General features: G+C 43.7%; 1 protein-coding gene across 4 annotated transcripts in view; it reads left to right on the top strand.

Annotated features, from left to right (window-relative positions):
* Positions 1–26,026, top strand: part of PCSK5 (proprotein convertase subtilisin/kexin type 5) — a 628,432-nt gene that overhangs the window by 175,771 nt on the left and 426,635 nt on the right. For all 4 annotated transcript variants that reach the window (XM_077474911.1, XM_077474913.1, XM_077474912.1 and 1 more), the window contains exon 5: positions 21,879–21,955. In XM_077474911.1, coding sequence (XP_077331037.1) covers positions 21,879–21,955 — 77 coding nt within the window. The remainder of the gene's footprint in view (positions 1–21,878; positions 21,956–26,026) is intronic.

Genomic DNA, 26,026 nt, shown 5'->3' with positions numbered 1-26,026 from the left:
ATAGACCATTGCTATTGTGTATTATAATTAGATTTTTTCTTTCACTGTTTAATAAAAGTACCTTTTTTAGTGGTGGTTAGATCATGAATATAAGAAATGTGCAGGTACAACACGGTTGCCTCTGCTCCCAGATACTCTGCTATATGAAAGGTCCTTGCATTTTAATGCAATCAGTGTAGAAATGTTATGTTGCTGTGGTGGTTAGTAGAATACGCATTGATACAGTGGTAGTCAATTCCCTTGGTGTCAGTGGTGGTTACTGAAATGCCCCTGGTGACAGTGGTGGACAGTGATGTTCCCTTGGTGACAGTGATTACTAGCTTGCTGGTCACTCAGAACAAGGTCTGTTTTGTGGCACTTCTTTAAATGTTTGTAAGGAGCATGGTGATGTTGAGTTCATACCACACTTCCTAACAATAATACATATCAAAGGGCTGATTCATTAAAACTGGAGAACATAAAAAAAAGCCTAAAATAAATGTGTTGATTTTTTTTTCTTAAGAAGAAAAGTGAAACCTGGTTGCTGTTGAAAACAATTCCACTTTTTAAATATTTTATTTTCGTAATTTTTCATAATTTAACCCCCAAAGTCTAATATTGGAGTAACTCATGTCTAGCTGGAGAAATTGGCGTATATGTCTTGTGGCGTAGAAGAAACACAGAGCCACTGAACTGGATCAAGTATGCAACAAGCAAGAACAGTAAACTCATAACTCTTGCACAAAACTACTCATGAAAGGGTGTCCAGAAAGGGGTAATTAAGCATTGTAATTACATATGGGTGAATGCAGTTCTAAAAACAGTATAGCCAGTAAGGCATACAAAGTATCAGCTTCTCTGTACAAACTGCCAACAGAGTACTTATGCACTACTGAAAAAGCTGTGGAAGATAAACACGTAAACACATCCCATAGGTGGACTTTGTCTCATGGCAGGGAGAAGGTTAAAGGGTATCCAAACTTGAAAACAAAAGTTTACTGTATTGCAGCTTACCAATCCTCCCTCATGGGATAGTGTACTCTGAAAGAAGCATCATTCACTGGCTGCATCTGGTTTATCTTTATCATACAGTACAGGACACAGGAATCGATTCATAGACCATGGGGTTATGACAATACCTTTAGGTGACTGACAAAAGTGGTGCTTGGTCTGCCACCTATATTCATGTGCATGGTCCAGCAAATGTAGTTAGCCACAGGGTCCTATATGGGTAACATTATTATACCATTTACCTAATCAAAATGTACGGTCCTTTTCTACATCTCTACCAGAAGTTTTTCTATGGCTAGTGACACAGTGCTTCTTTAGCGATTACAGCTGCAAGTCGCTTGGGGTATGTCTCTATCAGTTTTGCACATCGAGAGACTGAAATTCTTGCCCATTCTTCCTTGCAAAACAGCTCGAGCTCAGTGAGGTTGGATGGAGAGCGTTTGTGAACAGCAGTTTTCAGCTTTCCACAGATTCTCGATTGGATTCAGGTCTGGACTTTGACTTGGCCATTCTAACACCTGGATACGTTTATTTGTGAACCATTCCTTTGTAGATTTTGCTGTATGTTTGGGATCATTGTCTTGTTGGAAGATAAATCTCCGTCCCAGTTTCAAGTCTTTTGCAGACTCCAACAGGTTTTCATCCAGAATGGTCCTGTATTTGGCTGCATCCATCTTCCCCTCAATTTTAACCATATTCCCTGTCCCTGCTGAAGAAAAGCAGGCCCAAACCATGATGCTGCCACCACCATGTTTGACAGTGGGGATGGTGTGTTGAGGGTGATGAGCTGTGTTGCTTTTACCCCAAACATATCATTTTGCATTGTGGGCAAAAAGTTCGATTTTGGTTTCATCTGACCAGAGCACCTTCTTCCACATGTTTGGTGTGTCTCCCAGGTGGCTTGTGGCAAACTTTAGATGAGAATTTTTATGGATAAATGGCTTTATTCTTGCCACTCTTCCATAAAGGCCAGATTTGTGCAGTGTATGACTGATTGTTGTCCTAAGAAGTAACTTCTGTAAATTGTGGTGGAGAACAATCTCCTCCACCACAATATCTGTACTCCCCTTGGTTCTTGCCAAAGCGTGTGAGGTAAGACTGGAAAAATAATCAGGAGCAGGTGAAGGCAATAGAGCACTTGTGGTTAATAGCCTCTTTTGAATCCAGAAGCAGAGATAGCCTCTGGCATAGGTAAGACATCGTGGCTGTAAATTCTGCTGTACGCCTGTAAGGGAATGGGGATGGGACTGTGTTGGTATTAGAATGTGCTCTGGAACAAGGGAACCACTTGGAACTTGGAGTTTCAGGCAAGCCTGCAGCCTGACCATTCTCTGTCCTGTGTGTTCCCACTCTCAATTGCCTGCTTCAGGGTAGTCACAGAGTAGATGTGGATTGGGGGGGGGGAGGGTTCAGCATGTCCAGCATGAAGGAATCATTGCAACCCAAGAGCTAACTGAGTTCCAACTGCTGTCTCCTAGATTAATCTGGCAACAGGCAGTGTGGCAAACAATCAGCTTGCGCTGGAAGCCGGAAGTATGCAGCTACAGTGCCTTGACCATCAGTCATTTAGGACAACATTGGATCATTCAGAGATCCTCGCTGAACTTCTGGAGTGAGTTTGCTGCACTGAAAGTAAAGGGGCCGAATAATTTTGCGCGGACCACTTTTCAGTTTTTTATTTGTTAAAAAAGTTTAAAATATCCAATAGATTTCGTTCCACTTCACAATTGTGTCCCACTTGTTGGTGATTCTTCACAAAAAATTAAAATGTTATATCTTTATGTTTGAAGCCTGAAATGTGGCAAAAGTTTGAAAAGTTCAAGGGGGCCGAATACTTTTGCAAGGCACTGTAGCTGCATACTTCCGGCTTCCAGCGCAAGCTGATTGTTTGCCACACTGCCTGTTGCCAGATTCATCTAGGACACAGCAGTTGGAACTCAGTTAGCTCTTGGGTTGCAATGATTCCTTCATGCTGGACATGCTGAACCCCCCCCCCAATCCACATCTACTCTGTGACTACCCTGAAGCAGGCAATTGAGAGTGGGAACACACAGGACAGAGGATGGTGAGTCAGCTGCAGGCTTGCCTGAAACTCCAAGTTCCAAGTGGTTCCCTTGTTCCAGAGCACATTCTAATACCAACACAGTCCCATCCCCATTCCCTTACAGGCGTACAGCAGAATTTACAGCCACGATGTCTTACCTATGCCAGAGGCTATCTCTGCTTCTGGATTCAAAAGAGGCTATTAACCACAAGTGCTCTATTGCCTTCACCTGCTCCTGATTATTTTTTCAGTCTTATCTCACACGCTTTGGCAAGAACCAAGGGGAGTACAGATATTGTGGTGGAGGAGATTGTTCTCCACCACAATTTACAGAAGTTACTTCTTTACCCTCTCACCATATGTTGACTACTGTGGACCAATTAAGGCAATGCGTCCTAATTTTGGATAGATATGCCTCGTGCTGCACAGCTCTATTTTTGAAAATGCTCAAAAAAGAGGACCTTTTGTAGAAAACCCTTTCCTACTGTAAATCTGACAGATTGAGCCTTATATAATTATTGGCAAAACTTGGAGAGCTTTTTTCCCCCTCCTTACAACTTTGAAGCCTTGTATCCTAAGGATGCAGACTTTAACAAAATTTGGTTTATCCTCACTGTGGACATGAACATTCTTGCCCTGAATGCTCAAGCTACCATTCTTATTCAGGGTAGTACCTCCATTAAAGATTCAGTGGATAGGCATTTGGAGACTCTTCTAAAAACTTCCTTTGTGCTGGCAGATCCTACAGCCTGCCACAGTCACCTTAGCAGTGGTTCAAACTATGGGTACCTGGGCTTGAGAAATTCACGATACATTTTAGCCTGATGTAGATAATCCTAATCTTTGTTGAAAATTACAGTTCTTGCCCTTGACCCTATTATTCTGTGTAGATGCCACGGAGAATGTGATTAATCATCTCCAAAATCTCTTTACTTTCTGTACATATGCACAGCACCCTATGGCTTAAAGCTTGGGTGACTGATTTGGTGCAGGAAAGTTGTTTTTTGCATATGTCCCTTAAGGTGAGCTTCTTTTTGGCAATATCTTAATGAACACATTGAGGTAGCTAATGAGGGGAGAAGGTTCAGACCCCATTACCAAAATTCACAATTCTGCTTGGAATGGGTATCCCCCTACTTTACGGATATAAACCATTTGCCCCCTTCAGACACAAGCTTTGTCTACTGCCATTTTTACTGATTGTGGCACACCTCTCCCCTTAATTCCCTTCTGAGCTGCAAAAAATAATTCCTCGTGCTAAATGTTCACCCCACTTGGAAGTAAAGAGGTAGTCTACTGACACCCCAATTCAAAAAAAGGACCTCTGGAACTTTTCCTTATACTACCTTTTACAGGAGGCACACTTAGGTAAAATTGGTGTTGGTCTCTTTTCCTCCTCAGGAAAATACTTTAAGGACATACCAACTCCTACTTTGGAACCCCTGTCTTAAAAAGGCTATACATACCAAAAGGCGCAGAAGATGCATTGGTATAAACTAATTCAGTATTTAGGCTTCCACAAGGTCTTCTTTGACCCAGCTATTTGTCTACTTTACAGTTAGGCTTTGACAAGCTCCTGTATACGTGCAGCTAGATCTCCCTTTTTAAGGATTTTCTTCCCTTCTAGCGACGGCAGCATGGGGGGCAATATTCCCCACCTATCCACACATCCATGTAAACCTATCTTACTGGCATTAGAATTTTCCTGTTCACAATGTATTTTAAGGTACTGGAATATTTGGACTAATCCCCTGAGACATGAGGTGATAACTTGGAGATGTGTGGCCATAGGCCTTCAAGGCCTCCTAAACCTGATCTCTGGCATCTGGTTCTCAACAACTGCTGCTCTCCATACTCCCTTAAAGTGGTTGTAAACCCTCACATATACCAAGTTAAGTGAACAGCCTCAGATGATACACAGAGATGAAACAATTGTCTCTGCATAGATTTTGCTTGTTTATCTACAGCCCTCTGTTCTCTACACCCCTTCAAAGGGCATTATCATGTTAAAATCCTTATTTCTCTGTCAGGAGCACAGAGGAGGGGCAGAGAGACTGCAGTTACAGTGTGTGAGAGCTGATTGGAGGAAAGGGCACATATCCCCTTCACACAGAAGAAGAGCTGTGTTGTGAATAGATAAGCTATGTGCTGAGCTCCCTCCCCGACACAAATGTTATATCATGTGTCATGAAAAATTCTCAGAAGTGACTCATGCTGATAACAGAGGAAGAAAGCACCAGAGAAAAATGACACTTGAGCTTTGGAGAGACATAAGTAAATACTACACATATATGTGTTTTGCTCAGATTTCTTGACTAAGGTTTGCAATTACTTTAAGGCTGTGCCTACATTCTCCCTGAATTGTTTTCCCTGACATTTTATTGTCCATGGGCCAAGGCATGACACCTTGACACCCTTCTTCAGTATGACTTTTAGGTCTATGTCTGATCTGTACTGCAAAATAAAATACATTCTTGCAAGTGCTATTGAATTGTCTTCCATTGGACTGTTTTTTTCCCCTTATGTGGGTTTTCCACTGAAGTAGCCAAGGTGTAGTTTATTGCTCTCAGGCCTTGATTCCTAATCCCCTCTACCTGGAGCCCCTGCTACTTTGTCTTGCCATGGCATGTCCTCCCTCGCTTTAGATCTTGGGCTTTGTCTTGAGCCCCAAATGCATCCTTCCCTACCCATTCCACAATTGCAAGGCCCTAATTTGCCCATCCACCTAGGGCACACATCCAACTTTCCCTTCCCTAGATCTTGACCTAGGTATAGGTATATAACCCATGGTTTATGAATTGATTCCTGTGTCCTGTACTGTACTCCAAGATATGGAATTCACAGATATGTCAAATTTCTCTCTTTTCTCTTTTTTCTTTTCTTTGTCACTGCGTTCACTAAACTCAAAGTGCAACTTTCCTTACAAAAGTGAACAGCCTGTTTGCCTTTTGTTAATCAACCCCCATGACTTTGAAAGTTTAAACCTAATACATCAGCAAAGCACTGCGTAAGATGTCAGCGCTATGTAAGTAGTTCAAAAGAAATCAAAAATAAAAATACAAGTAAATACCAGGCAGCAAGCATTTTCAGAAGTAGAGGTCAGTAAAGGTAATGCATATTTGTACAGTTGTTTTCTTAAAGCCACTTCTCCATAGTTAGAATATTTGGTTAAATATACTGTGTATGTCCCCTTTTTTTATGGAAAAAAAGTCAACATTTCTATGACCTGCTGTTTCTCATTTAGAAAGTATCTCCATTTTATTATTCAATTAAGGAACTTACTGTATATTTTTACTATCATTGGTAAAGTAAGCTTTTTTTTTGCAACAGTAAGGTTTTACAAGTAAAAAGGAAAGCAAAAGGAAACAAATTCAAGCACCATCCTAGCTCAGACACGCTTACAGTTCAGTGACTCTAGGATCAATTGCTCCTGTGAGATTCAAAATTAAGTTATGCAGCTGTTGGATACAGTAAATGTGTCAGCTATTTTGTTTAAGCACCACACAAAAAAGTTGCCTTGTAATTGAGAATACTGTTGGAACACAGGGGAGAATTATTTCATTTGAGCTGGAATGCATATATGAATAGTTTGTGGAAGTGAAAATTACGAGCAATTATTGAACAGTTTGGCTTGAATTGCAAATTAATTATGTCAGATTATGGTTGTAAAATATTGTGGAAATAATGTGCATGTTTTGGATACTAACTTGCTCTATGACTGTTGTCTGACTCAGTTGCCTGTCAAAAATTTTGTGTGTAATTTTTTAATTTATGTGCATTGTTTGTTTCACTAGAGTTGCAAATAATAATTTTTCATCATAATTATTTCTATTGTTGTAGGCAATACTACACTAAAGCAAATTAATATAATAGCAGTAGTAAGACATCGAGTTCTAAATAATATTTTAAAATATGTGCTAGAGCTTTTAACTTTTTTTTTAAAGTATGGTCTAGTCTAGAAGTAATGTCCACCAGAGAGGAAACTGAGGCAGAATTCCAAAGCTAGAAATAACATAGGCAACAGTAAAGGAAATGGTATTTCCTAGCTTCTTTGCAGAATATCTCACAAGCCTTCAAGACATAAATATTCACTATATGTACTTGTATGGCATTGATGGCAGCCTCTTGTTACCAACGTTTTTGTTGATTTGGAAAACTTTTGGAATCCATTTAAGTTATGACTGCCTTCTACCTGATTTGCCAGAAGACCAAAGGCTTAATCCACAGCTAACACAGGGATAAGTATCTTTATTTAAACAAAACATGGTTATTTGTAGTTGAGTCCAATGACATTAAAATTATAACTACATGGTTAAAAACTGAGTGCCTTAGATTGGTGTTACAGCTTAGCATATTGAACCTATTGATAGTATTAGATTAGAGAACATTTGAAGAAAAATTCAGCCTTTTATTATGTACATGATCAAAGCCATTGATACAAAGTCCAAAGTCCAACGGTGCTGCCAATAATTAAGCCACAAATGTTCTTACAAATGATAACTGTGATACAAGTCACTGTTACTGAATTTCCACTTGAGCCTAGCCCAGGGTATTTATTTTTATGCAGGTGTCATATCTGTAAAAAAAAAAAAAAATAGTCAACACCACCCGGAACCAATATTTTGGTTTCGAATGGTTGCTGGCAAGCTGAATCATACATGGAATTGTTTTTATCTTTCTGCAACTCCATTGGTGAAATTCCTACCAGCATTCAATGTCTGTGTTCCTTTTCAGTAATCATTACACAGCCAAGTGATGGGATCATGAATCCCTAATGGTTGTCCTCATTTAAAAGTAAATAAAATGGGGATCCAACTGCAAGATACTATTGTTTTGGCCTTTTGGATGTGAGCAGGGACGCAAAATGCTGAAGGATAAATCTTGCTTCTGGATTCTTTATGGTCTGGCCTTTTGAAAGTGGGCAGGAAGGCAAAATTATTATTATTATTATACACAATTTATATAGCGCCAACAGTTTGCTTTACAATGTAGAGGAGGGACAGCACAATTACAGTACAGTTCAATACAGAAGGGAAAGGTGGGCCCTGCTCGTAGAGCTTACATTCTAAAGGGTGGACGTGGTGGTACAAAAGTTAATAGATGCGGGTAATGATTTGATAAGGGTGGCTCAGGGACAGTTGTTAAGTGGGTATGGGATAGGCTCCCCTGAATAAGTTCATTTTAATAAGCAAAATACTGAAAGATAAATCATGATTCTGGATCTTTATGGTCTGGTTCAAATGAATGTTCTACAGTAACATACATGTGCATCAGTGCTCTGGGGTGCTTTTAATTTTGAACAGCACCCCAGTGCACTAATGCAATGCACCTACACTGCAGCACCCCCACTACACTAATGCAATGCACCTACACTGCAGCACCCCCACTACCATGTGTTGCATTCCCGAACCGAAACAGGGTAAACCCAGCCTAATGCCTAGTATACACAGGTTGAATGTCAAGAGCCTCTAAATGGTTAGGTGAAAATAAAATGTTAATCAAATGGTTAATGTGTGATGCCAAATAAGCCAGGGCCAGTGCTACCACTAGGAAAACTAGGCAGTCACCTAGGGCACACTGCCACCTCGGGTGCAACCACGGCCGCTGGGAGTGAGGAGGCAGGAAAGCATCCATCAAAAAGCCAAGGCCGCCGAGCCGCATATCTTGGGTGGTAGCTGCCTAAGTGCCTATGGACTCATTCAGTGCCGGCAGTGTGTGGTTCCTCTTTCCCTCTGTGTATTCTCTCAGCGAGATGCTTTTGAGGAGCTGTCACTGCCCGCTCTCAAGCCCCTGTTCAACAAGATTTGGGGGAATCGAGCTGCACTCTCAAAGATCCTCTTTCTGGAGCTGCTGGTGGCTGTAGGGACGGGTTCGGCATCGCTTGAGGGGGCAGAGCGTAATGTCATCTGGAGCCTGGGAAGTCTTCCATGCTGCCCTGACTGAGTGATGAGACATGTGAGTTCTGTGAATTGAGGGGGGGGGAGAGGACTGTGCAAATGTGACTGTGACAGACTGAATTGTATTGGGCACAACATAACCTTGAGGGGGTAGGAATTATAGTGGGCACAGCATAACCTGGGGGGAAGGAATTATAGTGGACACATCATAGCCTGGGGGGGGATTATAGTGGGTGCAGCATAACCTGGGGGGGTTGTATTATTGTGGGAACAGCTTAACCTGGGGGTGGGAGGAATTGTAGTGGGCACAACTTCACTTGGGGGGGAATTATAGTGGGCACAGCATAATGTTGGGGGAATTACAATGGGCACAGTACAACCTGGGGGGGGGGTAATGTGGGCACAGAGTGTACACAAGATCATACTGGCTGCTCACTTGTGACAGAAGTGACAGCTGGCGAAGGATATAAGGAGCCCTGTGGCAGGGACTGATGACAGAGCTGATTTTAACAGGAGTGAGAGTGATGCTGGCTGTGAGAGCAGGAGTACTACTGACCGAGGTGGGAAGGAACACTGAAAGAGTGCTGCAGGAGCAGAGATGATGCAGTAGCGATGCTGGCTGTAAGAGGTTGACACATGTGGGGGTGGGCTAAGTTCCTGTTTGGAGGATATGGCAAGGATAATAGGGACATGTGAAAGGGGTATGTGACCTGCTGGGGAGAGTTTGAACCGTATTTCAAGAGGATTTGTTGAGTGGGTAGCCAACAATATACAAATAAATGCTACGCTGACAGGAGGGTGCTGCAGCCCCCAAATGAGGAGGGGATACTCTGTCTAGGATGCATGCGTAGCGGCCATAACCCTCGATGAGGCGGCCTTGACTTTTGGGCTTACCGGTTACCTCCACTTGGCTTGTTCTTCCATGTCTAGGGGTTCCCAGGGTTAGTACCCAATGACTTTGGATGCTGACACCATAAAAGTCCTTTAAAAAGGTTTTTATTTGCAGCGGTAACATCCAACAAACACAGTCTCGTATGGGAACAGAGGGCAAGGGTGAAGAAAACTCAGGCACTTTGAACTGTTAATTATCAGGAAGTCTCTAATGCAGCCCAGAGAGAAGACAATCAACCCTCAAAACCCCTTTACTGTTCTGAGGAAAAACTAAATTTGTACATAGCGGACACCTAAACATCCCCCTCAGTCATTTAGACGATGTCCCCATCGTCTAAGCAACAACCAGGGCAAAAATCCTAACCTATTTACAAAAAGAGAAAAAAAGGAAAAACCCTATGCGGTGCCTGAGTTTTTAAATGGGTGTTGGGAAAGGGAAAAAAGGGAAACACATTTAAAACATTTAATGTTTCACAACAATACTTTCAAATGTTGTACATGTACCACCCAGCTAACTGACTAACCCACCCAATCTCCGATGAGCTTGACAGTCAATCTCGGTGCATCCTAAAAAAGAAAACACAACATACAAGGTAACACTGTACACTATACATTTTGTTTTAAAAAGTGAAATTCCACTGCTGCTTCAATGGAATTTCCTTCTTCAAAGACACATACAATTATTTTCCCTAACATTTTCTAATAGCTACAAAAGAAAAGTTCTTGCTACTGTTGTTCCTTTCCTGCCGACTCACGCCACCTAGTGGTCAGAGCCGCTATAACTGCAAGTCTTTAGAACCCAGAACTCTGGAGGCTGAGAGCCTTTAGAACTTGACATGTAGACTCCCGTAGTAACCACCTGTTTATCTACCCCACAGTCCCTGTAACTCCCTATGAAGCAGAAAAATATCACACAAACTGAAGACAAGGCTTGACTCCAGGAACAGTTCACTAATAAAACTGCGGATCGAGCAAAACGACATCCCTACCCTCTTGAACATCATAAGTGGTGATGTGTAAACAGCACTGTCCTTGTCCGGTCTGCAGATCACAACTTTATCACAATAGATATGCCGACCATAGCTCCAATGCAACAGACATCCCTGGAATCGATCATAAAGTTCTGGTGAAAATGCCTTTTTCCAGAGCGGCTTTGTTACTTTTAAGTAGCTCCAAACATCATCCTCGTACCAGGCCTCACGGTTCTTTTCGATAACAGTCATAATGTCCCTTGGAACATAGGGGAATTCCAACCCGTACTCATTAGCCACTCTCTTATGATGAAGTCTCTGTGACCTTGCAAGTCTCGGTAATGTACGGACACTTCCTTCCCCAGGCGGTATGCAGGAGTTTGGGGACCATTGCACCAACGTGGCAGAAACCCTTTTCAGTGTGGGCAAATTCACGTGATTAGGGAGAGTCACATTTACCGTGATGGGGTTTTCCGCACTCAGCGTTCCATCCGAAACATCTGTACAGGTGGCGGCCACATCATCCCCTCCAGCCCACAACAACTCACAACAACTCCTCCGGCAATACCCCCAAAATGTCCTCATCTTCCATATCCGACAGGGACTCTAGCTCTGAATCTCTATATTCCTCTGCCGGTAAATAGTTAGTCAAAAGTGTACTCACGGTCAGACTTTTTTCCGAAGCAACCTTCTTCTGCCGATTGGATGCAGCCGGACTCGGTGGCGGAGCATTATGTTGACTCCGGGAAGACTTTGTGTGCCTAACTTTCTCCAAAGGAGGCATAGTAATTTCCGTAGTGGTGGTAGAAACAGTGTCCATCTGCTCCAAGGTGGTTTCCTCAGCGGTCTCAGTAACAGAAGTAGCGGCATCTCTGGGACGTCAGCAACGACAGGTGTCACCGCGGTGGAAGGCTTTACTGAAGGGGTGAAAATGGCCGAGTCCTCGATTGTCATGCCTGTCTATGTGGTAAGCCCTTGATGACGTGAGTAACTACTCCACTTTGAAAGTGTACTCTCCACACTTCCTGCACCTAGAAAATTACCGAGGGTTGGTGACCAGACCGTTGCACTTCCCACACAACATACCCAGGCCTTCGATGTCTCCAGTAGTGTAGAGTATGAAGCGCCCCTGCGGCAGCAGTCGAATGCCGTGTCTGTAATCACGGAACCAGGTGGCTGTATTTCTGCGGGACCCCTTCCAAGAGGCATCCTGGGTCCTGACACAGGCTGCACACCCGGAGCACAGTACAGCCTCAAAAACTTTTTCTCCAAGCTCCGAGAAAAAATATGAACTTGTCTCTCCTCCTTCCGCAAGACACTCTCATGTGGTGCCTCGTGCAGGAAAAGATCAGCATAGCTCCTCCCACTGGGCGCTGGCTCCTGTGTAATTTTGCGGGCTTTTAGTACAGACTCCTCCCACGCTTACACACCTCAGTGAAAGTCTCTCCAAAATGGTGCTGATCTTTATGGCGCAGTTCAAAAATACTTCACCCTCTGTTCCAAGGTCCTGCGATGTAACTGTAAATCCCGGACTGCGAGCCCCCACGTGTAGCGGCCACAACCCTCGATGGGGCGGCCTTGACTTTTGGGCTTACCAGTTACCTCCCCTTGGCTTGTTCTTCCATGTCTAGGGGTTCCCAGGGTTAGTACCCAATGACTTTGGATGCTGACACCAATTAAAGTCCTTTAAAAAAGGTTTTTATTTGCAGGGGTAACATCCAACAAACACAGTCTAATATGGGAACAGAGGGCAAGGGTGAAGAAAACTCAGGCACTTTGAACTGCTAATTATCAGGAAGTCTCTAATGCAGCCCAGAGAGTAGCCACTCGCAGCTGGGTGATTCAACGCTGAACAAATCTCTAGCCAGAGATTATGGCAGTCAGCACTTTAATTCGGAACTTGCAAAGTCTCTGACCTTGAATAAATTTGCAACCGAAAGTGAACAGAAACCTTTCCTCAGTACTTGAAATGTTCTCTGTCTCCTTGGTAGTACTGGAAAAAGCGTGGATTCGTTAGTGTCCTTGACAACCCAGCAACCAGGTACTTCTTGGGATGCCAGCTTGTTGGCCCTCCTCCGAAGAGTCCTCCCCCGGTCGCTTATACGAGCTGGGGTGCCCCTCCAAGCTGAGAGCACACCCGGACGCCTTGAATCCTCCCTCAGTTACTGCCCCTCGGATCAGCCGGTTCCAAAACTTGGGAACAGATGGATCCTTACCCCAGACCATGCGGGTCTAGTGGGGCTAATCAAACCGACCATGTTGCGGAGCGGCACACGCTCCCATGACCGGGACCCCTTGCTGGGCTACCCCGGTCCAGCTTCAGAAACAGGCAGCTCCGGCCCAACGAACGAAAACCTGAATATGTGACTTCAGCCTCTTAAGTACCCTTCCCCAGACTCCTCAGCAGGGCCAAATGCACCCACTGATTGGCTCCGGGGAAACTGATACTCAAAGCATCCAAGCAGGCCTAGTTCTGGTCCTGTCATGTGCACCTAACTGTACACATGACCAGGCAGAACCCTAACACAGCCCAGCCAAACTGAGGCCAAAGTTAAACCTACACAATCAACCCTCAGGCCGCGTACACACGGGCGGTCTGTTCGCCCAACTTTGTCCGCTGAACAGTGTTTCAGCGGACAGTCCGCTCGTGTGTGGGCTTCAGCGGACAGTTTCAGCGGACTGTCTGACGAACAAAGTCTTACGGAATTTCCGTAAAACTGTCCGCTGAAACTTGGTTTGAGCGGACAGTCCGCCCGTGTGTGGGCCAGTCCGCTGTACTTTCGAAATGAGCGAACTGTTCCCGCCCGGAGAAAAGTCCGCTCATTTCGAGCGCGTCTCCAGGTAGGCGGGGCCCGCGAAGGAGACTTTGCGGGCCCCGCCGCCTGGTATGAACTTAAAGGGGAACCCCAACGCCGAAAAAAATCGGCGTGGGGGTCCCCCCAAAGTCCACAACAGACCCTTGTCCGAGCACGCTACCCGGCCGGCCAGGAAAGGGGGGCGAGCGAGCGTGTCTGTAATCAGGGGGTCTTCCGTCTTCGGGGGTCTTCTCGCCGGACTCCTCCGCTATCTTCTTGTAGATCTTTTGCTAGCGGAGGAGTCCGGCTTTCTTCCTCCCCGCCGCCGGCCTCTTCTCCCGTCTTCGGGGGTCTTGTCCCCCTCTTCGGTTCTTCTGCCGGGCCACCGCGCCTTCTTATAGCTCTTTTAGAGGCGGTGGCCCGGTCTTCTGTCGCCGCTGTCGCCGCCGTCGCCGCCTTCCGTTCTTCTTCTTCTTCTTCTTCTCCAGGAGATGTTGACACGACGCTCTCTCTGGCCGGAATGCCAGAGCCGCGCTGTGCGGCCACTTATATAGTGACAATGGGGCGGTGTCACATGGTATATGTCACATGGGTTGGTCACATGGGTTGATGTCACATGGGGACTATGACATCATAAGGGGGCGGGGTCAATATGTGACCAACCCATGTGACATATACCATGTGACACCGCCCCATTGTCACTATATAAGTGGCAGCGCAGCGCGGCTCTGGCATTCCGGCCGGAGAGAGCGTCGTGTCAACATCTCCTGGAGAAGAAGAAGAAGAAGAAGAACAGAAGGCGGCGACGGCGGCGACAGAAGACCGGGCCACCGCCTCTAAAAGAGCTATAAGAAGGCGCGGTGGCCCGGCAGAAGAACCGAAGAGGGGGACAAGACCCCCGAAGTCGGGAGAAGAGGCCGGCGGCGGGGAGGAAGAAAGCCGGACTCCTCCGCTAGCAAAAGAGCTACAAGAAGATAGCAGAGGAGTCCGGCGAGAAGACCCCCGGAGCTGTGCAATAAAATATTTTATCTCGTGTGTTGTGTTTTTTTTTGGGGTACTTTTATTTTACAGGTGAATGGGTAGGGGTACATTGTACCCCATACTCATTCACATAGGGTGGGGGGCCGGTATCCAGGGGCCCCCTTATTAAAGGGGGCTCCCGGATTCCGATAAGCCCCCCGCCCGCAGACTCCGACAACCAACGGCCAGGGTTGTCGGGAAGAGGCCCTTGTCCTCATCAACATGGGGACAAGGTGCTTTGGGGTGGGGGGGCCGGTACGGCTCAGGAGGGGGGGCGCGCTCGCTCGCCCCCCTTTCCTGGCCGGCCGGGTAGCGTGCTCGGACAAGGGTCTGTTGTGGACTTGGGGGGTACCCCCGCGCCGATTTTTCTTCGGCGTTGGGGTTCCCCTTTAAGTACATTCCAGGCGGCGGAGCCCGCGACGTCTCCGTCACGGGCCCCGCCTACCTTGACACGCGCTCGAAATGAGCGGACTGTCCTCCGCGTGTGTGGGCGAGTCCGTTCATTTCAAAAGTTGCGCGGACTTAGTACGACGAACTTAGTTTGCCGTATTACTCCGCTCAAAAAGTGCCGTGTGTGGGCAAGTTCGTTCATTCAAAAGTTTGAGCGGACTGTTTGACGAACTTAGTTTGGGCAGACAGTCCGTCCGTGTGTACGCCGCCTCAGAACCCCTTTACTGTTCTGAGGAAAAACTAAATTTGTACATAGCGGACACCTTGTCAAAAGTGTCACGGCTACGATGCAAGAGGAGAGAGAATACAGGTGCAAGTGCCACCAAAGTGTAGTACTAAAGACAAACTCTTTATTAAAAAAAGTTGCACTCACAAGAGCAAGTAGGAAATAGGCGAAAGTGAAAAAATTTGCAGCACCGGGGCTCGGAGTCTGACTGGGAAAAAGGCAGAGTTGGTGTAAAACGCTGGGTGTCGCTGTATTGAATACAGGACTTATCTGTCTAATCGGAAGTGGCCACAAGGACAGGGAACGTCCTCCTCCGCCTGTTGCCGACGTCACAGAAGGAGCATTCACAGTCATTGAACACGTTTCAACCCTTGCTGTTGTCTAATGTGTACAGAAGCAGTATATCTTAATATCTGTAACCTCTGTAAAAAGGATGGGAACCATACCCAGACTCCATGCTGGATCCTGCGTAGGTGCTCACTTGTCAGTTGGTACAATGCATTGAGTTAGTCGCAGGGTGTTATACAAGTCTAGGGCCATAGTACATTGCTATGAAACCCAGTCCCTGAAACCCCTTTGGAGGTATGTCCACCACAATGGGCTAAATATAGACTTTATATACAGACAGCCAGATAGGTGTTCTCACATCCTGTGTGGACGTCATATGATTTCCTCCCACCTTGCGCACACCCCATGGAGGGGGAGCTGTGGTAAGATCTCCAACCGCTATGTCCACCAGATACAGTGGGACTGAGTGATCGGCATTGGGCCGATATGTTCAGTCCAGATACCACGTGATCACTGTGACCAATCACAGCAATCACATGATCACCAAGTAAATAGCTGTCATCAATGGCAGCAATTCACAATTCATTATTTACTATTGTGATGCTGTGATTGGTTACAGTGATCAAATGGCGTACAGGGCCAATCAATTAAAGCCATTCATGGCAGTTAAAATGATTGTTTGTTACAGCAATAATTACTACAACAGCAATCACAGTATAAAAAAAAAAATAATCCTGATGACCTTCCCAAAGTAGTACAGTGCCCCTGTGGTGAAACTGCACTACTCATGCTAACCCGCCATTAGTTTAAAGGGGCTGAGCGGCTGCTGCTGACCGCAGTCATTCCAGCAGCAATAATCCACACCAACCCGGCTGTGTAACCGGGGCTTTCAGTGTCCCGGATCACCGCCACACCAGTTACAGTGTCCCTGAACACTGCCCCACCAGTTTCACTGTCCCTGATCACAGCCACAGCAGTCTCAGTGTCACCATAAGGAGTTTTTCACTTGTGCGATGCTCTTTGAAGAGCCATTCATATTCAGATTGCTCTTCAGAGAGCATTTGCCAGGCAGTGGAATGGATTATATTGTTGATGGGGGGGTTACTGCGCTAACTTCAAGTGTCAAGAAAAAAGCAGATACATAAACAATGTGATAAACATATAAAACGTGAATGGTGAAATAGTGGCACTAACAAGTGAACACATATATCGTGATATAAGTGAAATGGTGCAAAAATCAAATATACAAATGTGATATGTATGGAAATGTGAAAAAGTCCAATGAATGAAGAAATCTGTTGAAAGGGGCCTTATGCGTCAACCACCAAATGATGATAAATCAAGGATGGAATAAGCTGGCACTATCCGGCATAGGAAGCATGAAAGATGGTACAGCTTCAACAAAGGGAAAAAGTATATATACTCTTACCAGAACAGGTGAACTCAAATGTCAGCTACAGCGAGTCATAAAAGCAAAGGTGCCGAACTCTGCAGGTAGACGGAACTCCAAGGGATCCAGAGATGTTGTGGGTGACCACCAAATGAACTTCCGATGGGAGGAACACCAAGACTGGATTTTGGATGTAAAGAGACTGGCTGGACCACAGGGAAACTTTAAAGAAAAAATGCTTTCATATGGTGTAGGTCAAAAAAATTGGGTTTTTCACTTCTAAAAACCAGCATACAGCAATAAATATAAAAACTGGGATCACAGGATAAAATTCAGGGCAATGTGGAGAGCGATAAGCCTGGCCCGATGCGTTTCGTCCAAAAAGGCCTTCAACTGGGGCATATAACAGCTCCCCCACATTGCTTACAAGTATTTATATATATATATATATATATTTATCTACATAGGAATACAGACCAATCATTGAGATAGATAGAAATTTGAAAAAAGAGCTGCGCCAAATAATAAAAAAAAAACAAATCAATAAACCAACGCTATAAGAAAAAGTCCATGGAAAGTTTATGTTATTCAGGAAAGGAAAACGATTGCACCACAGTGATTCCACACTTCCTTATCGCTACTGTGCCCAGCCACCGACAAATAAGTGCGCTTACTAGACGGTAAAAGCACAAGGAGCGTTTATGATCCCAAGCCACTGACAGCTCCTCGCCTTCACCAAACACTTTGTCATTCAGGAACAAACGATCCATATATTGAAGAATCACATACCGCTCCGCATTTTCATCAGTACCCAAATTGCACGTTCATAATATAGAAAGAAAAGAAGCCTCCCATAGTGTAAAAAACTTCACTGCTCTTTTAATTATAATAGAAATGCAGTTACATAAAACCAGAAATATTCGCATATAAAAACAAGCCGGCTGGCAAAAGGAGAGCCCGTCCTTATCTCGTAACACGTGGTGATATCACAGTGTGCCCTCCCATACGCGTTTCGTCATATGTGACGTTTTCAATGGGGAACGGGCCCGCCGCAACGCACAACCATTAAATAGGGCCAGACCTCGTTCTGAGACATAGAGGTCCGGCAGATGAAACCATCTTAGTTGTGGGCAAAACAACCATATCTCCCAACATAATATAAGGGCAAAAATGAAAGGAACGTTGTAACGCGGATGTCACTCCCCAGACTGTTCCACAAATGTTGGCACCTAAAAATTTAATTAAAGAAACTAAAAAAAATATATGTATATATTTACTAACCTAATTGTATTAATATTGTATCCCATAAAGGACAATGATGATACAATACCAATATTACCCACGTATCTACCCATTAATCCCTATGTGTCTAAATGATAAATATATGAAGCTAATCTTAAAGCTGTACTATACCCAAAAAAACTTGTGATACATGAAAAAATATATATTATTTCTGTATTCCCCATGTATATGTACATGAAATACAGAACGAAAAAAACACATCATATATAAAGTGAATCAGAATACCCTAGATAGGGCATAAATATGTGAACCAAATCCCTTAAATGTGCTATACTAACCATATGCACACATATTATAATTGCCCCGCATATGGATAAAACTTGTGATAGCCATTAACCAAAATAGTACCACCCAATAGTTCTCATTTTTAGCAGCAAAACCAAAAAAAAGACCCAAAAAAAATTAGACTGTATATAAATAAAAATGATATAAAAATAAAATAAATATGAAATAATACTAATAATAAAAAATACTAATAATAAAAAATAGTAATAAGAAAAATATGAATGAAAAAAAAAATCATTGAGAACCAATTGGCCCTCACAGGTTCAGAGGCCAATTATTGAAGCAGAAGCAGTCACCTGACGGCATAAGTTCCGCAAGCCTCAATGTAAGGACCAGGAGTAGAGGAGAACGTTGATCAGTCGGCGGGATTATATTGCCTCCTCACCACCTGCTTTAACCCCTTGGACCCTGCACAAGCAGCTCCATTCGCTTGAATGAGTCACAATCGGTGGGAGTACAGGAGGTATAATTCCTGCCACAGCTGTGAGGCAAAGGTCACAGCCACAACATGTACTAACTCTGGCTTGTTTATTGACCAGGTTTCTGCGTGCTGCCTGGACTGACCATTTGCCTTTTTGTTGACCATGTCTATGCAGCTATATACCAGTAGGCTAGGCTTGCTTGAGTTATAGGAACTGGGACTGCTATAGGTGATGCTATACTAAGGCAAGCCATAGATGATTCAAAATTATTGGTTGTAGGAAAGAAAATCACCCGATTTGACCATCAACACAGTCAATGTTGATGGGGTAATCTCTCCCGCAGCACTATTGTGTTCTGCCAGTGGGGAGCTTTCCTTGCCAGCAGAACACAATGATCACTGTTATAGCAACCGACAGTGATTGCATGCAAAAGATCCAGTGAATCAACTTCAGTATAACCAGCCTGACCATAAATGGATTGAATCTCTGCTGGTCCCTGCTGAACCGGCTGAGATTTGTTCCATCTACGGACTCTATAGCTATATTCCATGACCACTGTACAACAGTATGTTGGTTTTGACACAGTTGTTTGGTTTGTATCCAGTACATAATCAGTCCAGACAGTAATAAAGTCTCACATATATGGTATTGTCATACCCAGGAGGAGTATCAGAATGTGTTTTGGGGTGTTATTCTATCTATGCCTATGCTGCGTATGAGAAATCTCAATATATTTTTTTTGTTTATATAGCAAAAAAAAAAAAAAAAAAAAACTAGCAGTGATTAAATATCACAAAAAGAAAGCTTTAATAAAATAATAAAAATGTATTTGGTTACAGTGTTGCATGACTGAGTAATTGTCATTCAAATTGGGACAGCTCTAAAATCTTAAAGTTAGTCTGGGCAGGAAGGGGGTGAAAGCATCCGGTATTGAGGTGGTTAATTAAAATATTGATACATAAATATTTGCATACTGTATTATAGGATACCTTTTTTGCAGCAAAAACAGCTCCCTGAATTTTAGTGTTTTTTCAGGCTCGTTTCACACCCATGCTTTTTATGTGTGTTTTTGAACACACAAAAAGGCATGTGTCATAAAAATATATTGAATCCAATGAGCCAACTTACATCTATGCACTGTACTGGTAAAGATGAAGCTTATCTGATTTTCTGTGCATTTTCATGTGCTGTGATGCCCAATTGAATAATGAAAACAAATGTAAAATGCACTACAATGCAAGTTAAAAAAAACACTAAACATGCACAAAAGTGGACACAGATATACAGTATCTCACAAAAGTGAGTACACCCCTCACATTTATGTAAATATTTTATTATATCTTTTCATGTAACAACACTGAAGAAATAACACTTTGCTACAATGTAAAGTAGTGAGTGTACAGTTTGTATAACTGTAAATTTGCTGTCTCCTCAAAATAACTCAACACACAGCCATTAATGTCTAAACTGCTGGCAACAAAAGTGAGTGCACCCCTAAGTGAAAATGTCCAAACTGGGACCAAAGTGTCAATATTTTATGTGACCACCATTATTTTCCAGCACTGCCTTAACCCTCTTGGGCATGGAGTTCACCAGAGCGTCACAGATTGCCACTGGAGTCCTCTTCCACTTCTCCATGCAGACATTACAGAGCTGGTGGATGTTGGAGACCTTACGCGCCTCCACCTTCCATTTGAGGATGCCCCGCAGAGGCTTAATAGGGTTTATGTCTGTAGACATGCTTGGACAGTCTATCACCTTTACTCTCAGCTTCTTTAGCAAGGCAGTGATCATCTTGGAGGTGTGTTTGGGGTCGTTATCATGTTTGAATAGTGCCCAGGGGCCCAATCCCCAAAGGGAGGGGATCATTATCTGCTTCAATATGTCACAGTACACAGAAGGTGGCATTCATAGTTCCCTCAATGAACTGTAGCTCCCCAGTGTCGGCAGCACTCATGCAGCCCCGACCATGACACTCCCACCACCATGCTTGACTGTAGGCAGGACACACTTGTCTTTGTACCCCTCACCTGGTTGCCTCCACATACGCTTGCCACTATCTGAACCAAATAAGTTTATTTTGGTCTCATCAGACCACAGGACACGGTTCCAGTAAACCATGTCCTTAGTCTGCTTGTCTTCAGCAAACTGTTTGCGGGCTTTCTTGTGCATCATCTTTAGAAGCGAGCAACAATTCTTTTTTCAGATCCTGGGAGAGTTCTTTGCCATGAGGTGCCATGTTCAGCTTCCAGTGATCAGTATGAAAGAGTGAGAGTGATAACACCAAATTGAACAAACCTGTTCCACATTCACACCTGAGACCTTGTAACACTAACAAGTCACATGACTCAGTGGATGGAAAAGGGCTAATTGAGCACAATTTGTACATTTTCACTTAGGGGTGTACTCACTTTTTTTGCCAGCGGTTTAGACATTAATGGCTGTGTGTTGAGTTATTTTGAGGGGACAGCAAATTTACACTGTTATACAAGCTGTACACTCACTACTTTACATTGTAGCAAAGTGTAATTTCTTCAGTGTTGTCACATGGAAAGATATAATAAAATATTTACAAAAATGTGAGGGGTGCACTCACTTTTGTGAGATACTGTACGTGAACCCATCCTTAGTTTGAATGAGCAACAGTTTGCATGTTGCAATGCAATAAAATCTATAAACTACTTTAAGATCATCATGGGGCTTTCTGCCATCTTAAATTTTTCACAAACAAGCCAGTTGGTGAATTCCTTTACTTGACAGCCTGCAAATCATCAGAAATGCACAGGGACAATTGCTAACCTAATTACGTGCTGAGTGGAACTGTTTAATATATGCATGAGCCATGTGAGATAATGGCTTAATAATGATTTTATGATTTATTTAGCTTTTTTCTTTTTTTGGCTGTAGGATCCTCTGGCCAGCACTGATATCAATGGCAATGACTATGATCCCATGCCTCGATATGATGCCAGCAATGAGAACAAGTAAGGAATTGTAATTATAACTTTGGTTTTCATTTTAACATTAATTATGGAATTAATATGTAAATATTCGTTTGAACAAATGAGATGTTATCATGCTTATTTAACGGGAGTGCAAATGCAGTGACTTTAGGCAAATTGTAAAAATCCATATTAACCAATGAGTGTTTTTTGTTTTTGTCGTCAAGTGAGGATATTCATTCTTCCTATACACTGCACCTCTAAATAAGCCCCAGTAAGAGTGATGTAATTGGTCTTTATCATCTTTGTTGATATGTTGATTTCTGTCTCTGAGCTTGATTTATTAAAGAGTAAAATGAACTATGTTTGCTGTGTAACGCTATCCTCGCAGGGGCTGTAGGTTCTTTCCCAAAACAGTGCAATGGCAGCCATGTACACAGCAACAATCCATTCTCTCCGGCTCATTGAGCAGTCTAAGGATGTGTACTTTTGTGTTTTATTGCTTGTAGAAACTTTTAATGGGATTAGATGTGATGTGGGATATGCCAAACCATCCAGTATTGTTAGCAGAGGACACTTCTCTCTCTCTTAGTAATAGAAGCAGAAGCACAAGTAGACTGGAACATCAGTGTGAACGGGGGCTAACAGGGGTTATAACCCTCCCTTACTGTCCAAAATGAAAAAAAAAGAGTATGGGGTTTGTTTTTTTTGCAGATTTATACTTTCCAAGGTGGATGCTGCATCTGTCCTTGCCGGCTCTAACAGTGAGAACCGAGCAATGTAACACCGCCGATAGTTTGGTACCCAGGGCTCCCTGTAAAGAGAGCTGCTGACTGTCAGTAACCGCTATCTGCTCTGCCCCTTCCTCCCTCACTGGAGCGCGGGGCTGTGGAGGGATCGGGAGCGGCCAGCTCAGGCTCTCAGCAGTTCACTGAGAGGCTGAGCCGGGTGTGGGTCCATGCATGTGGGCGGATCCCAACTCCAGTGTTGTGCTCTTGTCCGAGCCTGGACCGGCTCAGTGATGTCAGCAGACGAGTCACAGAAGTCACAGTGCAGAACGAACTGCACTCCTGTGTTCCACAGGAGAAGTGCAGCCAAACAAGCTTTGGCTGTACTTATTTAATGTCTCTCTATTGTTGCAATAATAATAATAAAAGGTTAGTCTCTACAACTGAAAATTGTCCTGTTTATCATTGACGTAGCAGGTGTACTTTTCTTTTTTTGTACTTTAGGTTCCACTGAATCCCCCTCTCACACCAGCTTATATAGAAGCAACATAAGTCAAACAATATATAGCATAAGTGCACTAATACAATTGGCATACAATTTGATGACAACCATTAAAAAGTTACTGATTTATTATATGTCTTAAATGACAATATACATAAGTTCTGTGACAGATAGATAGATGGATAGAAAGATAGATAGACAGATATATAGATAGATAACAACTGTTTGCATATCAATCTCATCGGAAAAAGATATGCCGGCTTTTCCGACGGGATTCTGCTCAAGTTTGCCTTGCATACACACGGTCACGCAAAAGTTTGCTGAAATTATGACTGTCAAGAATGCAATGACGTACAACACTATGACGAGCCGAGAAAATGAAGTTCAATGCTTCTGAGCATGCGTAGAATTGTTTCACGTCGGAATTGCCACAAACGATCGCATTTTCGGATAGGAACTTTTCCCAACCGAAAAAAAATTGAGAGCATGCTCTCAATCTTTTGCTGGCTGGAATTTGGCCAGCAAAAGACCAACAGAGTACACACACATTTTCCAACGAAAAACTCTCATCGGTCTTTTGCTGGCTGAAATTCCGATCATGTGTACACGGCAAGAGTTAAATAACAGCTAATAAAATGCAGCAAAATACTCCATGCGGTAACAATTATGCAAGTGTTCTATTCATTAAAGAGAAGTTCCACCCAAAAGTGGAACTTACACTGTAAAGACTCCTAAGCCCCTGATATGCCACATTTGGCATGCAATTTTTTTTTGGGGGGGGGAGTGAGTACCTAATTTTGACATGTACCCAGCTCCCACTTCCGCTCAGGCCGCCTCCCTGCGCCTGGGATAGGCGGAGGAGAGAACCGAGGCTTTGGGCGGCCACATCGCTGCTTCATGGGACAGGTGAGTGTTTGTTTATTAAAAGACAGCAGCTACACTTTTTGTAGCTGCTGACCTTTAATCAACAGAAAGTGAGTGGAACTCCGCATTAAGAATTTTGTGTGATTTGTGATTTAGCGGTAATTACCGCATTATTTAATGTGAAAACTTACCGCATTGAGCAGGTGCTAAGGAGTGGTCCGGGAAGCCGGCCACTGAGTCCTTATTAACTGATGACTCATCAGCTGTCAGCTGACAGCTGAATGTAAAAAAAAACATGCTGTCAATTAAAAATTATGAATCCCCCCCCCCAATTCATACCAGACCTTTATCCAAGCATGCAGCCTGGCAGTTCAGGAAAGGGGAGTGAGCGCCCCCCGAACCATATATGGGGGGTGGGTGCTTGTGGGCAGGGGAGGCTTTGCCCCCCCCACCCACCCCAAAACACCTTGTCCCCATGTTGATGGGAACAAGGGTCTCAAATACTGCAAATACAAATACTGCATGTAATACCACAAAACCCTGGTCGTAAATGTTGCATGTTTTTTACTCTCTGGTCCGTTTGTGAATTTAACTTCAGAGCTTTTCAAACGATATTTACCAGCACATTTTTTTTTGCCGTAAATACAGCATAATCATTATTATTTTTTTAGGAATTGGACATAATGCATGCCATAATGTATGCAAACGAGCCAGATGTCTGTGTTATCACATGCGATAAATGTTAGTGATTTGACCCCTTTGTTCTAATGCCCCATACACACGGTCGGAAAAGTCCGATTGTATTATGTTGTCGGAAAATCCGTTCACGTGTGGGCTCTATGGGACTTTTTCTGTCGGATTTTCTGATGCACAAAGTTCGAGAGCAGGATCTAAAATTTTCCGACAGTAAAATCTGATTGCAAAAATTCCGATCATATGTAGACAATTCCGACAGACAAAGTGCCACGCATTCTCAGAATAAACTAAGAGATGAAAGCTATTGGCTACTGGCCCATTTATAGTTCCCACGTACGTGTTTGACGTTACCTCATTCAGAACGATCAGATTTTCCGACAACTTTGTGCGACCGTGTGTATGCAACACAAGTTTCGGCCAAAATCCGTCTGAAAAAATCAGACAAATTTTGTGGTGGGAATGTCCGACCGTGTGTATGGGACATTAGTGTCAGAAAACTAATTTGTTTTGTCTTGAGGCGGTCCCCAAGGAAGTCTCACTATCATCCTGCACCTACTGATAGTTCTGGACCTTTCTAGTTTTGTCAACACACTAGTGGGCAGCATAAGTATACAGGGCATCTTCTTATGCTCCAGATTTAATTAAAGTGGTTGGTAGGCCACTTTCACATACCATCCCCTCTGTGGTCTAATCCTGTGTGCCTCTGTGTGAGTGATTTATATAAAAAAAAACCTGCTTTACCTGATTTCACAGCTCTTCTCAGCGATAACATGATCAGCTGGCTTTCTCTTCTCCCCGTCTAACAGATGCAGTGGGCGGGGCCAAGATTCCCCTGCTGACATCACTCAGGAGAGGAGAGAGGGAGAGATGGTGGATCATGTGATCACTGAGAAGAGCTGTGAAATGAGGCATAGCAGACTTTTTTTTTTTATAAATCACTCACACAGAGGCACACAGGATTAGAAGACAGAGTGGATGGTATGAAGGTGTGAAAGTTATTTGAGCAGCAGGAGTTGCAGGAGTGAACACTGTCATGAGCTGACAGGCAGGGAGGGAGGGGGGGAGTGAGCACATAGGAGACAGATAGCAGGCTGTGGATGACGGAGGCACGAAAACTGACCACAGTGTCGGGGCTCAGCAGCCATGATACACTGTGGTCAGTTTACAGGAGGGAGAACAGAACTAGACAGGATCAGCCAGGTATTACGGGTGATAAAGGGGGCCAAATTACACAGCACAAGCACCGTGATGTATACATGCTTTAAAGGAACAGGATCTTTATTTTATTTTTACACGGTTAACAAACGCTTTAAGTAATAGCAT

The sequence above is a fragment of the Lithobates pipiens genome, unplaced genomic scaffold, assembly GCF_037356315.1.
Source record: "Lithobates pipiens isolate NorthernLeopardFrog02 unplaced genomic scaffold, aLitPip1_a1.2 Scaffold_13, whole genome shotgun sequence".
Taxonomy (NCBI): domain Eukaryota; kingdom Metazoa; phylum Chordata; class Amphibia; order Anura; family Ranidae; genus Lithobates; species Lithobates pipiens.
Note: the sequence above shows the minus strand (reverse complement) of the source record. Positions and strands in the feature narration are given on the sequence as shown.